The sequence below is a fragment of the Erythrolamprus reginae genome, chromosome 1 (genome assembly GCF_031021105.1).
Source record: "Erythrolamprus reginae isolate rEryReg1 chromosome 1, rEryReg1.hap1, whole genome shotgun sequence".
NCBI lineage: Eukaryota > Metazoa > Chordata > Lepidosauria > Squamata > Dipsadidae > Erythrolamprus > Erythrolamprus reginae.
This window is the reverse complement of record NC_091950.1, coordinates 191852054-191870467: the sequence shown is the minus strand read 5'-3', so window position 1 is coordinate 191870467 and position 18414 is coordinate 191852054. Positions and strand designations below refer to the sequence as shown.

General features: G+C 36.9%; 1 protein-coding gene across 3 annotated transcripts in view; it reads left to right on the top strand.

Annotated features, from left to right (window-relative positions):
- Nucleotides 1–17713, top strand: part of OLA1 (Obg like ATPase 1) — a 119042-nt gene extending 101329 nt beyond the window's left edge. For all 3 annotated transcript variants that reach the window (XM_070731776.1, XM_070731774.1, XM_070731775.1), the window contains exons 8-11: nucleotides 7371–7511; nucleotides 8559–8655; nucleotides 10599–10721; nucleotides 17180–17713. In XM_070731776.1, the coding sequence (XP_070587877.1) occupies nucleotides 7371–7511; nucleotides 8559–8655; nucleotides 10599–10721; nucleotides 17180–17281 (463 nt within the window). In that variant the 3' untranslated portion in view covers nucleotides 17282–17713. The remainder of the gene's footprint in view (nucleotides 1–7370; nucleotides 7512–8558; nucleotides 8656–10598; nucleotides 10722–17179) is intronic.
- Nucleotides 17714–18414: the final 701 nt, after the last annotated feature.

The following is an 18414-nucleotide window of genomic DNA, read 5'->3' as shown; positions in this document are numbered from 1 at the left end:
CAAGTACTATATAAGCATTCAGATCTCATGGAGGCCACTCAGAGAAGACAAGAAATTGGTACAGTACAGCAGACCTCTTGAATTAATGCAACTGTGATTGGTTAACTTAATAATATTATGGTTGTAAGTGCTGCCATAGGCAGAGTAGAGTGCCATGCTACCGTCAAGAAGGTGTAAGAGACCATAGGGCACTACTCAATGCATGAGAGAGGTCTTGGCGAGGTTTGGCTGAGTCAATCAAGAGTAGTAACATTCCTGCAGTGTCCCCAAAAGTAATAAAGCTATTTTAAAAATTTCTATATTAAGCTATGGAAAACCTGAAAAGTATCCTATGGTGGCAAGACTATCAATACACAGCTTTCAGAATCCAGTTCTTTTTTCTTTTTCCTTTTTCCTCATTTAAATTGACCTTCCATGCAGTATAGGATTGATTACTGCTCGTTTTGGAAGACTGCTAAATCCATACTTAAAAACAAAACAAAACAGATCTTTAGGAAGAATGCTAAACACAAACCATTGTGGTTCTGGAGAAGAAGGGGCATTTGTGAGAGAATGACCACCAAGGACACTAAATTGTACTTGAAGATGAAATGACCACGTAGTTGGCACAAGCCATGGATAAGATCTGGTAAATATGTCAAATACAAAAATGCAGGAATTCATTTTAATGAATACAGTAGATGAATTCTGCAAGTGCTAGATTCCAAGACAAGAATGCTTCACTGCATATTTATATTGGGAAGAAAAACCTTAAATTTATTTATCTTATTCTACACATAGTTTTTCTGTCTCTCTTGCCTCTTCTCTCAGGCTACCTACTTCTAAGCTAATTTCTGCTTTCCCTCCCTCCCTCCCTCCCTCCCAATTCAGTTTCAGAGGTCATTTCCATTTGTTTTCTTTTCATCTCTGAACCATAGCTGTATTTTTCATAAGGGGATTTATGGAAGATCATTGGATAGACTGAGCAATGGCAACATTAAGATACCCTTAGAGTTAAAAGAAGTTAAGGAATTGACTTTTCATTGTATTTTAATTCTGCATTTGTGAATGACCAGTATGCTACTGCTAACTTACATTATGTTTTTATTTTGTATTTTATGTTATTTAAATTTGATTTTTATTTCTTTAGGATTGTAATTTTAGTGTGTCTTTAGTTAGCCTCTGCTATTAGGCAGTTTATTTTTTTTTTAAAAAAAGTCAAACTGAAACAATTAGATATACTTAAATGACCATCACTTACCTGTCTTGCTTAGGCCAGTTTAGTTGGTGCTTTGGGTAATTTTGTGAATGGTATTGGTATCTACATATTTTTAGGTGTAGCCTGTTCTGCAGAGAACAACACTTAATTAGAAATCAGGTTTTCATCCTAAATTCTGTTTTTTTACTTGATCTATATTGGTATTATGGAAATGGAGTAATTTGTGCTACCGACATCATATTGAAAGTCAGGAAGTGAGACAGGCAAGCATAGAACCTGCCTTTAAAGGGATGATGTGGTACCTTAGTTGTGTACTTAGCCACTGGCAGGTCTGATGTCAGTCACTTCAGAGACCTTTAGACCTCTATGCTCATTTACTGCTTAAATGTACCAGCTCTGCTTCTGCATTATGAAGATCATCTGTCAACACTCGGAGATATTCCCCTTTGTTATTAAGCTTGTGATGCTCTACATACTGTCAGGTTTTTTTGCCAATTATAGTTAAAGTACAATAGTGTATTCACTGGATCAAAGTCTCTCACTGGCAGTGGAGGAATGATTTGTAAGTCTTTATTCATCTGGATTGTACAATAGAATACCTGAGGAATGCAAATAATCTCTCTAAGGACTCAACAGAAAAGCCCTTAAAATGAGTGTAGCACTATTATTATTCGGAATTGGTGTTTTAGCCAAAGTAATTATTTCTTATCTTGTTTCACAGCATTCTTGGTTTTACTTGTGGTGACCGTATCCCCCCCCCCTTTTAGAAAAACAAAAAACCTGCACTGGATTTTTAGGAATACTCTAAAACTGTTTTTGTTTTTAATGTGTTTATTTAATTGCTTTGCACCAGGTACTAGGTTGCTATCCAAGGATTTTGTGTGTGTGTGTGTGTGTGTGTGTATTAAGCGTTTGCTTTTAGTTACAGCTAAAATAATTGCATTGGTTTTAGGAGATTTTTTTCAGAAGTAGTCTGGTAACTCGAGTTGAAATTCACACCCACCCACCCTGATGTGTGGAACAGTTCCATGAAATAGACATCTATCACGCTATGTCACAATCGGGCTTTTTCGCAGCCACCTAAAACCAAAATTGATCCTTTAACTACAAAGTCCTTATAGGAAAGGAGTGGGGTTACAGGAATTTGGTTATGACCTATAAAGCCCTTCATGGCACCAGACCAGATTATCTCCGGGACTGCCTTCTGCCGCACGAATCCCAGCGACCAGTTAGGTCCCACAGAGTGGGTCTTCTCCGGGTCCCGTCAACTAAACAATATCGTTTGGCGGGACCCAGGGGAAGAGCCTTCTCTGTGGCGGCCCCGGCCCTCTGGAACCAGCTCCCCCCAGAGATTAGAATTGCCCCCACCCTCCTTGCCTTTCGTAAGCTCCTTAAAACCCACCTCTGCTGTCAGGCATGGGGGAACTGAGATATTCCTTCCCCCTAGGCCTTACAATTTATGCATGGTATGTTTGTTTGTGTGTATGTTTGGTTTTATAATAAGGCTTTTTTAGTTGTTTTAGTATTGGATTGTTACATGCTGTTTTTATCATTGTTGTTAGCTGCCCCAGGTCTACGGAGAGGGGCAGCATACAAATCCAATTAATAATAATAATAATAATAATAATAATAATAATAATAATAATAATAATAATAATAATTTCAACAATGGAACCATTTCCCCACTTAGAACCAATTCATCCCTTTTGTTCTTCAGAGTGGAAACTTCCAGTTTTCTTTCTAACGTATTCCTTATGTTTTGGTGAGGAGATAAGTCTTTTTGCCGTAACAGAACCAACCCATACATTCAGAACTACGGCTGGCATATCTATTTAAAACTAGCCTGGAACATCTTCTCTGAAGTAGTGAGCAGTACGTACTCTGCAGGGCCCCAGAGTGCAAGGAATTTTCTAGCTGTCTGTAACATCCTTGGGGAACAGCAGGTTTCTCTATATATTTCCAGAGAAGGAGCAATAAGTCTTGATGCACAGATTCTGAGATGTAGAGATAATGTGGCCAGAGAAAAAAGGGCTACATCACTTTCTATGGCATGTTAAAAGACTGTGTCTTTGGGGATATAAATATCAAATTAGTGTTACCATCTACTAACTATATGCAGATAAATTAAAATAATAGTAACAACTGTGTTCCTTTTGCAAGGGTGGGATATGGCACAAAGAACCTTAAAAATAGAAAACGTGGTTTGAAGCTTTTGCACATATTATGTAATACCCTTGCGAAACCATGAAATAAAACTCTGGAAAGAACTTTTTTTGTATTCTTGGTCTCTAAGCCCTACTCAGTGGGGGTACAGTTAATCTCATAATAGCTTTGATCCCCTGCTATTCTCTTTGACAAATGAGTGTTGATGAACTGGTAGTTTCATTTATTTTGACGTTTGCATTGATTATTTAAAGAATTGCATGCCAAAGTTTCAATTCGTATTGCCAAAATAGCTCTAGCCATAGTCTGAAAACCGCAAAATTGAGGGTCTAAGTATTGAAATAACAGACACCTCAAATTCATATATTACATATGGCCCACAGTTTTGTGTCGTTCATCGATCCCAAGTGTAAGTGGATTTTTTTCCATTCAGCAGCTGGCTTGCCTGACCCCCTTCCTCCAGTATCAGGTTGCTACCCGGTAGGTGCCACACTGCGCACCGGTACTGAAAATGGAACTGTGCTTGCAGCTTCGCGTGGCCATCGTGCGTGTGCGCATCCCAGTGACATTTTGCTTCTGCACATGCGCAGGAAGCAAAACCTCGCTGGGACGTGCATGCCAGTGACGCAGAGCTGTGCGCGCATTGCACCGATAGCGGTGGTAAGTAGGAACCCCCGCCTGCCTCCTTCCTGTTTGAAAGGAAGCCCTGTACAGTTGTCAGTGCAGGATTTCTTCTGGTTTGGGAGCTGGGTTGATTAATTTATAGAATGAATGGACTCAGGATGACCAGAAGCCCCACAATATTTTAGGGCTATGCCAGGATTGTGATGATCTCAAATCCATGTGTAGCGTGCAGCAAGGGCTTGGTTACAGCTGTATTTCAGTTAAACATAGATTGACTTTGAATAGTGAGTGTTTTGTGTTTGAAAATGCAACACATTTTGTGATTTGCCGTATTCTTCTCTGTTGTGAATCCTGTAGAGTTCAACCAGTGTATGATGAACAAATAGCTATTTTTCACAGTGTCGCAAACAAAAGCTATAGCACTTTGTGCATAATGTAATGACTGTAAAATCACCCAGTAAATTGTTTGCAATAGCATCTTGAGCTGTGGTAATCACACAATGTGAAGAAGAAACAGAAATGGTTACTTCAGCATGTACTTCCTGATCAGAATTGCTAACTTAAGTATGCACAGTGCTAGATCATGACTACTGAACAAATTTAGGTCAAATTGTCTCTGCATAATATTGCATAATATTGGTACATACAGCATAATATTGGTTAGAAAGGGCAACAGGACTTGAATTCTCCCTTTTACCATTAGGTGACCATCTGTCTTACAAAGCTGATGCGAATACTTGTTTTCTGGTAAGATTTACTTGATGTCCAAAGTTCTTATTCAGATTACTACAAATGGTGCAGGCATTCATTTGTCCATAAATACGCTTAAAATGTTCTAGCCATCAACTTTCAGTGCTTTCTTTTGAGAGCAGACAACAAAATTAAATTTTTAATGTGTGCCAGTATGCTCACAGTAAAAAAAAACAAACCACCAAAAACAACAAGGTTATCTTATGTCCCCTTACCTTAAAATCATGGGTAATATATTCCTGGACTATTAACACATTGGAATTTTTGAAATGATTTAATGGGTGTGCTTACAAAATAGCATGGGTAGTGTGACCCGCAACAAAATATCTATTGGTGAGAAATCACACTGTTCCATCTATATTTACTTGTTCTAGTATAAGGTTTATATACAGTGGTACCTTGGTACTCCTCATTAATTGGTTCCAGGAGGCATGATGAACAATGAATACCAAATAACTTTTTTCCATAAGAAATAATATAGTGAGTCATAAGGCAGTTGTCACTTACAGGTTCTAGCTTTTGCCTCAAGTACCAAACAATGAGTACCAGCTGGACAAAAGTTTTGCATCAAAATACTTTGAGTTCCAAATTTGATGAGTTTCAAAGCAGTTGGATACCAAATTACCACTGTGTAAACTTAACAGTTCTTAAGCAGAATTGTGTATTACCAATGGAATATTCTCAGTTTAATTAACTCCCTAGTCCAAGATAAATAAATAATGCAGCAGAAATATATGGTCAACAGATTCAATTTTCACTATTGGACATACGGTAGATAAAGATAATCTGACAATGAGTTACCGCTCTGTTTATAACTATGGATGGTTTAAAGCTATGGGTTTTTATAGTGGATGTCTTTGTTTGGAGAAGAATGAAGTGTGTTTAAGACTAATTGTGTGCCACCATTTTAAAAAAACTTAAAAACTACTAGTAAACAAAAATTGTACACAAATATGTTTCTGAATATTAACTTGTCTATGTATGCTGTAATGTGCTGATCTTGACTGTTTTTGTTTACTCTTGCCATATGAGAACATAACCATAGAAAATAATATTTTGATGTTTGAAAAGATTTTGCAAAATGTGTAGACATACCCTGTTTCTTTAAAATACTCCTATTTACTAATGCTCCTTTAAAATATTCCAGTTTACTCATTCTTCAGGTGTTGTGTAACCATAGTGAGATACTATGTCAGATGTAGCGTAAGAAAAAAATGCTCCCCAAATCATCCCAGTATGGGCTGAATATGTTCAAAAGCAAGTGGCTATGTACGAATTGTTAAAAAGGACAATAGAAACAAGAGGGTGCGGGAAACAAGTAGGGTTTTATTTATGTATTGGTTGTCTCGATCAGGGGTGCCAAACTGAGGTCCAGCTGTCATGTGACATAGCACTTTTTTCTCCTTAAAAAAATGGTGGTGGGCATTTACTTACTTACTTACTTACTTACTTACTTACTTACTTACTTACTTACTTACTTACTTACTTACTTACTTACTTATTGGATTTGTATGCCGCCCCTCTCGGTAGACTCGGGGCGGCTAACAACAATGATAAAAACAGCATGTAACAATCCAATAATAAAACAACTAAAAACCCTTATTATAAAACCAAACATACATACAAACATACCATGGATAACTTGTAATGGCCTAGGGGGAAGAAATATCTGAACTCCCCCATGCCTGACAGTATAAGTGAGTCTTGAGTAGTTTACGAAAGACAGGGCCAACGCATGACGCATATGGCCTGTGTTTGGCAAGTTTGACACCCCTGGTCTACGTATTTGCAGCCCAGATTTAGTAGCCCCAGAGTGACAAAATGGAAGAGAGTAACTTGGAAGGAGATATTATTAGCTTGTTGGATCCTCAGTAGTTTACGCACTGCAACGTTTTGTTGCAAGCTCAAACCATGTCAAGTCTACTCACTACAGGTAATATTGTATGTGTTGTTGTTACTTACAAATTGCTAAAATGAGAATATTTGGGAATAATTCTTTGATGCATGGGACTGTTTTGGAAGTATTTTTAAAAGAGATTTGCTACATAAAAATAAATAGATGGGTAGGCAATTGTAGGAGAATCTTGTGACCTGGAATTTGTTAGCAACTGTATAATGTGACAGAATGCAAATGTTGATTTGTTTGATAATGCACCAGTTAATTCTTACTGTTTCTCTGTTTCTGTAATAAAAATACAATTATCAAAAGTAGCCTTTTTGGGTCGTCCGTCCCCCGTCCCCCCCAAATGTAAATAGTATTTAGAAAAGTTTCGCTTTGGGTAAAGGAAAGGAACCCAAAGTGTGAAAACTCTCCCAAGTGTATTTCAAGCTGACCTCTTTAATGTGTGTTCATTTTTAAACCCCAGCCTAATTTTAAGCCCATTTAAAAATCTATTCATGTTTCACACCGTTTATAATGTGCGAGAATAAAAGCAAGATAACAGTAAAATATTAATGGAGTACACCTGAAGCAATTGCTGACTGTTAATGCCTTGACCTTGGAAAGCAATACACAAAAAAATGGCATCATAAAACCGTGCAAGTCTTATGAATATGTATGTCTACCTGATCATAATGAATGTGGTACAGTCATGCATGCACTACAAGATAATGTTGTGCCCTTTTTTGTCTGCAGGTTGATAAAAATTAAAGAGTGGGTGGACAAGCAAGACCCAGGTGCCTTGGTCATTCCTTTTAGTGGGGCCTTGGAACTCAAGTTGCAAGAAATGAGTGCTGAAGAGAAGCAGAAGTATCTGGAAGAGAACATGACACAAAGGTTAATTAGCATTCATTTTCCCTACACTTTATTATCAACTATTTCCTTGCAGTAATTTAATTGCTTGCGCTGATAGAATAATAAATGACAGAGTAATTACCATTATAAAGAGGGAATCTTCTCCTTTCTTTACCATGAGACAGAGTGAAAAGATTTATTTGAAATTAAGTTTTTAACTGTCATCTGTCATCTCAGTACAGTGTTTTAATTATAACATAGATATTAGTTGTATATATAAATATATATATATATATATATCCCCTCCCCCCAAGAAACGATTTCCCATTTCTATGGTCATCCTCAACCAGAAGGTGGCTGAAAAGAAAAATGCTGGGTTTTTTTTTAACTGTTGCAGTTGCATCCTCTGAGAAGCAGCAGTGGGTTATTTCAATATTTTAAGTTGGTAAAAAAAAAAAACAACCAACGGTGATCTCAAAACAGAGAGTTCCCGAAAAAGAACGCTTGTGAAATCTGAAATTATCCTTTCTGCATTTTCCAAGATTAGAATAGAATAGAATATAATTTTTATTGGCCAAGTGTGATTGGACACACAAGGAATTTGTCTTGGTGCATATGCTCTCAGCGTACATAAAATAAAATATACATTTGTCAAGAATCATGTGGTACAACACTTAATGATTGTCATAGGGGTCACATAAGCAATGAAGAAGCAATATTAATAAAAATCTTAGGATATACGCAACAAGTTACAGTCATACAGTCAACATGGGAGGAAATGGGTGAAAGGAATGATGAGAAAAACTAGTAGAATAGAAGTGCAGATTTAGTAGAAAGTCTGACAGTGTTGAAAGTCTGACAGCCTATGATTCCTGGGCTTGCATTTCATACACTTCTCTCTTTCCCAGAAAGAGGCTCTTGCAATTACCAATATGCATACAAGCACTAATGAGATGGAAGGTTCAGCAATATTCCTTCCAAAAAAAATGTGTGGAGGGGGGATATGCCTGAGACATTCAATGTCTTCCCCACCACCACCACCACCCTTCTTGTGTATAAGTTGAACAGCCTTGTTTCATTTTCTTTTAGTGCTTTACCAAAGATCATTAAGGCTGGCTATGCAGCACTCCAGCTAGAATACTTTTTCACTGCAGGCCCCGATGAAGTGCGTGCATGGACCATCAGGGTAAGATTCATACTTATTCATCAGCTCTGCCCAGTTCCACACTATTGAATTCAGATTGATATCACTGACTTTGAAGTTTGTCATGGTGGCGGTTAGCTAGTCATTACAGATGAGGGTTTTTGTCCAGGATAACTTTAATTATTTGTGAGCTGCTGAACAGTGAAAGTGGAGCTGCATTGATTGAGGCAGGTAACAATTGATTCTGCCTATTACATAGTCTGAATTTCTTCATCCTGTAGAATCTGTCTACCCTCCTCCTGTGGTCAGAGATAAGACGTACCAGTATTGTACTTGCTTAATCTGTGTGACTGGGTTTGTCTGCAATGAAATTGATGTTGGTTTTCATTTTGTATTTGCTAAGTTTGTTTGGGTTGCAGGAAGATCTCTTCTCCCCTCCACCCCTCTTTCTTTGCTTGGGCTACATTTTCAGCTATAAAAGCAGTATAACATGATTATGCTCCTTACAGGCACGTGGTTCTGCTTTTTTCTTTCTTTCGCAATACACACACACACACACACACTGGTATAAAGACCTGAAGGTTTAGGAGTAGTTTATTTCAATGGTAATAGTGTGTGCACTATAACCAGCCCCTGCATATGCCTAAAAACTATTTTGATGTAGACTGATTACAGTCAGAGTAGCTAATTTATTCCCAGTGGACTGTAAAAGCTGAGCTGTATAATGGTTCGCTTTTGAATGTAAATATATTTTAATATGGAAGCGAATATTTTTCTTTTCAGATGCATGTAATGACAGTGACCGTGCAGGCAATAATGAAACTCTTATCAATTTTTTCAAGATAGCAAACACAACCTTTTCTGTCTTAATCTGTTCTTGCTTCAATTATTTCAGCCATACATGATATTATTGGTACTGCTTTTATATAGTCTCAGAATAATTTATTTCAGTCTATGCAATCTTCTGTCAGGTTCATTTTAAAAGAACACTCCAGATGCCTAGCCCCTTCAACAGTGTGCTGAATTTTTGAAAGTATGTTTAGTTTCCTATCACGCTTGGGTTGAGCTCAGAATAGTGACTTCAAAGATCTTTCTGCACTCAGGAGCAGGTTCTTTCCCTCCCTAGGAATCTGAAAGCTGGTTTATCTTAAGACGGATTGTAAGTATCTTTGATTTAATGTGCTGGGGTATTTTGTCAGAGAAGCATCAGTGAGTAGCCATATTAACCCAATACATCTTTTATTATAAAAACTGTGCTTTGCAATGTCAGACTTCTTAGCACTTTAACATGGTTTGTTAGGCAGCCTTTAGGTCACCCTTATTTCTCAAATCCCTTTCCGTGACTGTGTGTGCAGAGAACAGAGGCTCATACAGATCAGCCCAGGAAGCAATTGTAATGCATTCTTCATCAGTTAAATGGGTCTAAATCATTTGCACGTATATAAGTGGTTGTGGATTGTTTATGGTTATTGCATTGTTTGGTAAATATGCAATTTAATGTCTTTCAAACATGCATTTGCTGCAGCTTTTGTTGTACATACTATATATATATTATTATGTACATATTATGTACATATATATATATATATATATCTGTTTGGGGGATTTAGAGTGGGTCGTGTTTATTGAATTCTACAGAAATTATTTAAAAATGTACCTGACTAAACCTGTACAGTTTTAAAAGTTACTGTGTTTGCTTATTTCTTTTTTTACTGTGAAGATTAGATTTCTATTCAAATACACTATATCCAAAATCAATACAGTTGTTGGTATGTGTGGGAATAAAATAGGTTGACATTATTTAATACTTGTTTATTTCATGTAGAAACATCCATCAGTATTAAAAATTAATCGTTTAATTTCTTGACCTTTTAACTGATTTGAAACTAATTTTCGGAAGGTATTGAAAACATTGCACAATATAGACATCTCTGTTGTACCATCGATTTTCCTAAACGCAGTTAAATTTTCTCTTGGTTTGACAGAAAGGGACCAAGGCTCCTCAGGCAGCTGGAAAGATTCATACTGATTTTGAAAAGGGATTCATTATGGCTGAAGTAATGAAATTTGAAGATTTTAAAGAAGGAGGTTCAGAAGTGGCTGTCAAGGTAAGCTTTCCTTTCCTTTCCCAATCTGTTTTATTTCAAGGCTTCACTCACTGAAAGTGCATCTGACAGTCAGTTCTAATAATAGAGATCAAATCTATTGTTGCTTTACATTTTGGCAAAGAATACAGATGTCCTGGAAAATGCTGTTTTAAGGTATAACAATTATTGTACAAATGGGAGCAATTATGAGCCAGCACAAAATTAAAATTTTATGTTGGCGGTGTTACTGTCTAGCACTGCTGGCTGTACTGATTAAAGATAATTATATGAAAGAACGATATTCCATTTTTAGATTATTTCAGAAATATAACACATAGCAGCCATTCTTTCTTTTTTTTTAAAAAAAAAAATGAGCCTGTTTTTTGGGGTGGGGGTGCATAACAAAATAACAAATATTTGAAGAAAATGCTTTGTTGTACACCTAATTGTAAAATTATTCACCTATTTATAGATTTAAGAAAATGTTATCTCCTGTTAAAATCATATATTTATCTTAGAACAGTATCAGGATTTTCTGACTGTAATCATCGAGTTGTGGTTTTATTGTCAGTGCTTCAGAAATTAATGAAACGGTTTTATTCCAATAGATGGATGGGGGCTTTGATTTAATGAAGGTAGGGAGTTTGATCTTATTTCTAAACACTAGAGGGCAGAGGCAGATTAGATGCCCAGAGATGTGCCCTACAACATCTTAGATCACAGCCAGCTCAGTCAGATTTAGATTTGCGTTAAATCTGGCAAGAGAGGATCTCATAGCCTGAACTGAAATTGGGGTTCCTCTTTTTTTCCAAAGAACCTTGGGATTTCCGGGTGTTGGAAATCTGAAGAAGCAGGAATTTAGTCCTTAGCCAGCCATCGTGCTGCCTTTTTGTTTCATAGCATTGTAAAAAAAATGAAAAAGGAGTTAAATTTAACATAGTCCAATATTCAGAGCGTGCTGCCGAAATGCATTAAAAGGGGTTTTTTTTCAAAATTGTATCTTATTGTCTTCTACTTGATAGCTTGTATAGTATGCAATAATGCAATTTCAAATGTAGGTTATTCTCAGCTGTATCGCTAAAGGAGATTGTATTGAGCAGCAGGGTTTTAATAGGTCTGTTTGAACCCCGCGAAGTGTGCTGTGCAAAGAGGGGTGTGTGTGTGAGAGAGAAAGAGGGAGAGAATGAGAGAGAGAGGGAGGAGGGGGAGGAATCTCCTAGTTGGTTTGTGCTGGCATGCATTCTTTCTTGGGAAGAAGAAACAAATAAACAATAACCAAATCTTGGGTTTTTTTCCCCCTTTAGGAGAAATAGCTCATTTATATCTTAAATCATACATAATACCAAGAACAGACATTCAGTGAGATATGAATATCATATTCTGAAAAAGCTCTATTGTGCTAATCAAACATTTATATACTGTATTTCATATAAATGCTTTGATTTTATACAACCTGGGTATTGTAATATTGAAGCCGATATGTAAAAATACAGCACCTTACTTTTCATAAAAATACAGAGTTCTAAGCAATTATGGATTTAGAAAAGCTGAACCATTGCATAGGCTGTTTCTTGGAACCAATTAATAATATAAGCAGTATAAGTCACTAGTTATTTTATTTATACTCCTAAGCTACTTTTTGGAATTTCCAGGTTTGATGAGACAGCTATGGCTACTCTCTGTGTTTAAAGCAGATAATTTTAAACTTCATTTTATATGTGTGTTAACCCTAGTAGGGCATAACTAATTTAATGCCAGTGCTGTGAACTATATACTGAATAGCTCTGTGTGGGCTTTGTAGTCTACAGGGACATCACATTATTAGCAATCATATCTGCTTAGGCAAAGCTGGCTTCTACAGATGGCTGCTTTCAAGTGCAAATGAACTGGTTAGACGTGTCTTATTTAATACATACTCAAGATTCACAAATGGGTATTGATTTTTTTTTCCCAGCCAGTGTTTCTGATAGCAGTGAAAATGGATTAAATGGCGTCTAGGGAATTTAAAGGAACACAGTCTCTTTTAATTAATTGTGAACTGGTAGCTAAAATACATAATATTGTAGTACTATGTCAGAATGTATTTAATTAAAAGCGATTATGCCCACTTTGTGGAAACAATGCATTTGGCCACTTTGAATGAATGAAACAGACTATTCTGAGAATGCGGCACATTAAGCAAGTATCACCCAGTCTTTCTGCCACAGAATTGATACCATTTGCTGGCCTGCAACTTAGTTCCAAAGCTGGATGCATACAAAATCCAGTGGCCACTGCCTTTCTGTTTTACTCTTCGCTCCTTCCACTCATTCAGCTGTCCTCAGCTGCCAGGCGTATTGAGATTATACCACTCAGAATTTGGAAGAGTACTAAATTGTCAAAGATGGCAGCAGTTATTCCTTTCTCTTGCCCCCTCCTTTTAACCGCGTATAAAAGAAGAAAAGGATTGGCATCGTAGAGCATGGATCGCTGTGAATATGTTACCTCCTTACCTGGGCCACTTATGCAAAGGTCTTACTTCCTCCAGACTAAACTACCTTTTCCCACTGGCTGCTGTTCTGCCGTGCTCTCTGGTAGGAGCCTCCCGAAAATTCAAGGGTACAAATTTCAGACACACACACGTTTGAAAATTCAAACCAATGTTCTTTATCATAAAATTCAAAATAAACTAACCACTCTTTTTGTATTGCAAAGAGCACTGGTCCCAAAACAACCGGGTAGTCTGTACAAGTTCCCTTAAGCAGTCATTAACTACTTAGCTAGCAGCTGTGAAGAAACTTCACACCCGTTCTTCTTCCAACGAAGTCACACACACACACACACACACACACATACACACACACGTTGCTCTGCTTTGGTTTCAAAGGCGTGAAAAATCAACAAAGTCCAGAAAACAGCAACACACGATTTCTGAAGAACTGCGATCAGATACTCTTTCACAACAGCCAAACCCACATGGTGCTATTTATAGCAGCAGCCCTAATTACTGGAGCCCCACCTAACCACAGGTGGCCTCATTTTCTCTTGTAATAATCCTTCAGTTGTTGGTCTCCTATGCATCACTCTACGCATGCGTGGATGTGTCATTAATTCTTGTTCAGAATCCAAGGATGATACAGATGATTGATCTCCTCCTGAGCTGTCTGCCAAACTCCCCTCTTCCCTGTCACTCATGCTTCCTTGGTCAGAGGAGGCTTCATCGGCAGATTCCATCGGGAGCAAAACAGGCCCGCGGCATGTGGATGTCTCCCCCACATCCACCTGCACATTCCTTGGGGCAGGAGCTGGGCCAGGCTGCCATCTCAGAAACGTTGAGATGGCCCATTTTAAACATCCTATGGTTTGAAATGCAAATGATGTCAGAAATGAGGGAAGGAAAAGAAAGCCAATGAATGTGCTAAAGAATGAAGCAACACAATCCTGAAAATCTGTAAGAAACCTTGGGTGAAACATTCAAGGAAGTCCCCAAGGGTAATGCTAAAGTGGCAGAAAAGATGAATATTAAAACACATTCTGGAAATCATACACGTTAACAGTTATATTGCAATACTGCAATCCATTGTGATTTAATTATATAAATGAAAAGAAATCCAGTGAAGCTTAAGGTGTACTCAAGATACAATGGGAGAACATGTCAGGCTATTCTCATAATATATTCACTGTTGTATGGGAAAGAGCTGATATTGAAAAGGTACTGTTGTTAAAAATACACTCTAAATGCCAGTAATACCACATCTATCCTAGCTGCTTAATAAATTACATAATCAATGTCTTTCCCATAAATTATCTTAAAAGTGCCTTTGAAAATTGAATTGTAGATGTTCGTTGCCTTCTTCCTGTTGCTACTTTTTGTGGAGAATAGGGCTGTACACAACTCCACAAATGATTTGGAAGGAATGCTTCAGAATTTGTATGAACACCCTGCTTTTCTTTAAAGCAATTTTACATTTTTTGGCCTTTGCACAAACCTGAGAAAGTTGTGGCTGCTTTAAGAGTTTAAGGTTGGTAATTTATGTAGAAAAAACTTTTTAAAGGTTGGATGCCTCAAAGAATAGCAGAGAGGTGCTATATGTGCACTTAAGTATTGATTGCAGTGCTTCTGCAATCAAGTGAACAAATAATAATAATAATAACAACTACTACTACTACTACTACTACTACAACAGTAATAATAATAATAATAATAATAATAATAATAATAATAATAATAATAATAATATAATAGTAAGAGCCGGGGTGGCGCAGCAGGTAGAGTGCAGTACTGCAGGCCACTGAAGCTGACTGTAGATCTGAAGGTCAAAGGTTCAAATCTCATCACCGGCTCAAGGTTGATTCAGCCTTCCATCCTTCCGAGGTGGGTAAAATGAGGACCCGGATTGTGGGGGCAATACGCTGGCTCTATTAAAAAGTGCTATTGCTAACATGTTGTAAGCCGCCCTGAGTCTAAGGAGAAGGGCGGCATAAAAATTGAATGAATGAATGAATAAATAAATAAATAAATAAATAAATAAACAAATATAGTTAATTACACAGCTTTGCATTCTATCCTTATTTGAATCTGCCTGGTTCCTGTTTTCTCTGAAATTGGTCCTGTATTAACTTCTAAGAAATAATGAGTATATTTTTTCTAAATGGTGTGAAATGGTGTGAAAATGGTGTGAAAAATGCTGTCATTTTTCACTTTCTGGTTCTTGCTATTCATTCAGTTGTTTTGAGTACTAGAAAGTTGAATAAAGATAAGGATCATTGGCTTCATTGGGATGATGTATCGTTTAGGTGAGGCTAGGGGAGTGATTTTAACCAGTATATTTTTCTTTTCTACCTTGGATTGTGAAATAGCAAAGATACACATTTTTACTATATGACAGATTATTTCAGACTTGGTGAAATAAAAAGATTTTATGACAAAAATTACTTGATATCTATAGGACATCTTCCATTTATGTAACATGGCATACAAATCAAATGAATGAATGAATGAATGAATGAAATAAATAAATTAAATAAATAAATAAATAAATGGACAAGCTAATTCTCAGAATCCTTTTATGGCTCGCTGGTGTTTACAGTATATAATGCAGCATTTTTTACTTTCTTTCTTTCTTTTTGGTGTACTTTACAGTCACATTTACAAGTATATCACAGAACACACTACATCGATTTTCTCTTGTAGTTCCTATCATAGTTCTCTGAACCCAGCTACTGCGATTGACATAAATGTGCATATTTAGGAAATGAAGAGTGTTTATGGTTACTATATTGTATAGAGCTAGATTGATGGAGAGAGGAAAAAAATGTTTTCTTAAATTTTGTTATTCTCATACTACACAGTTTTGGGTCTTAGAATATAAAATGTAAATATTGGAAGGGTTCTGAGCGATTATCCCTCCAACCCACTGTCCATTGCAGGAATCCACTAGTACAACATCCCAGACAGACCCAGCCTCTATTAAATTTGTCCCATAAAGAAGTGATCACCAACTTCCATTATGGTATACAGTGGTCCCTCGATTTTCACGGGTTCGAACTTCGCGAAACGGCTATACCACGGTTTTTCAAAAATATTAATTAAAAAATACTTTGCGGTTTTCCCCCCATATCTTTCGTCTGCCTTTAATAAATATTTTTTTTAATAAACTTTAATAAATAACCCTGTTGAGTAATAATCTAAATGGTTGCTAAGGGAATGAGAAATTGCAGTTTAGGGGTTTAAAGTGTTAAGGGAAGGCTTGTGTTACTGTTCATAGCCAAAAATAGTGTATTTACTTCCGCATCTCTACTTCGCGGAAATTCAACTTTCGCGGGCGGTCTTGGAACGCGTCCCCCGCGAAAATCGAGGGAACACTGTATTCCATTGCAGCTATTGCAGCTAGAACATTTTTCCCAATGGCTACCCAAATCTGCTTCTGTGTAATTTAAACCCATTCTTTATTGTTTTGTCTCATTCCCTGAATGTTTCTGACCTATAAAACAGTCTTTCAGATACCTAGAGTCTTGCCTCCTTTTGGCCAAACTTAATCAATATTTTTATGACATGCTGAACATTCCTTAAATGTTCTTCTTAATTGCAGCCTCCCAAAACTGGTGCAGTCTGGCTAGCATAGTATATTAAGAATGCAAAACTATGGTGGCTCCTTTATTCAATAAGAAGATTTTTGAACTTTTAAAAATTTGGGGGAGGTGATTACAAAAATACCTCTTCTCTATGTTTGTCTTTTAATATTAAATCATACCCATCAATGTATTGGATGTGCAGAATCCTAGTTACCATTTACTTGTACAAATTAATTTTGTGGCACTGAATAAATAGTGATTATTTATGCCAATCCAATTTTGCTCAGATCAAGAAGTTTAAAGTTACCAAATTTTAAATTTATGAATTGTACTAAAAGCACATACTGTTCTTAAAAATAAGTGTTATTGGCTCTTTATACAAACACACTTTTAATACCATCATTTGTTTTTCTATGTCTCCCTAGGCTGCTGGAAAATATAGACAACAAGGCCGAAATTACGTCGTTGAAGATGGTGATATTATCTTCTTTAAGTTTAACACACCTCAGCAGCCGAAGAAAAAATAACTATTCAATCTGTTCATTATTCAGAATTAAATTCTATTACTTAAAAAAGCATATGAGTTTTTATTTAGATAGGGATATCCTGTGGGGACGGGAAAGATGGAAAGTGTATTTCTAACAATAAAGAAACACACACACCCAATATCAAATCCCTGGTGTTTGCTTTGAATTAAATCATGACACCTCCAGTGAATGTACAAGTTCACTTAAATGTGAACAGCTCTGCATTTCAAGTGATTAAGACTACTCCAAATTGCAGGAGCTTTCCAGGAATCATATTACTCTCTTGATACTTCATTAATCTCCATCATATATGCCAAGCCTGACATGTTTGACAGTGAGGACAATGTGGCGTGCTCCTTTTAGAATCTACAGATAATGCATGTTTTACAGTACTCCAGATGTCTACACTCAATAAAACATTTGACAAAACCAGCCTCTGTGTGTTTGGGGATGTCTGTATTGACTGAATGGGGTGTGCTGAATGCGATACGGCACCTGGTGGATGCTGATTACAGAAGTTTAAGACGTGTGTATGATACAGAAAGTGGCGTTGTGGGGCAGCTACAATTGTATCTTAAGAGAAAGCCTTCTTTTGCAATCAGTTGATTAGGACAGCTTAGCAAAGTTAAATGTATTTGGAGATTGTGGCTGCAGTTCATAGAAACCTAGAAGAAATTGTGTTTCGGTGGGAAATTGACTAAAAATCTGACAGAAATGGATTATGATTTTAAGTGACCTTTGAGAGAAGCAGGCTGTGCTTTTGAAGCCAGTTCCTGGAACTCTTGGACAAAATATTCTGAATGTGACTTTCCTTGAAAGCTAAATTGTAGGGTTCTAGCATTCTAGCACATTGTGCTGCCCTCTGACAATAAGGCTGCAGGTCATTGACAGGGGTGCTGGAAATAATCTTGAGAAGAGAAAGGCCATGCTAGTCCCACATATATGGTATTTCCAACAACGTTTTTGTTGTATTGTAGGAGAGCAAATAAATGAATAGCCTGTTACGTATTTTCTTTAGCCTCTTGGTCACTATTGTACAGGTAGTCCTCAATGTATGGCCACAATTGAACCAAAAATTTATGTTTGTTAAGTGAGTTTGCTCCACTTTATGACTTTTCTCCCCTCATTTGTTA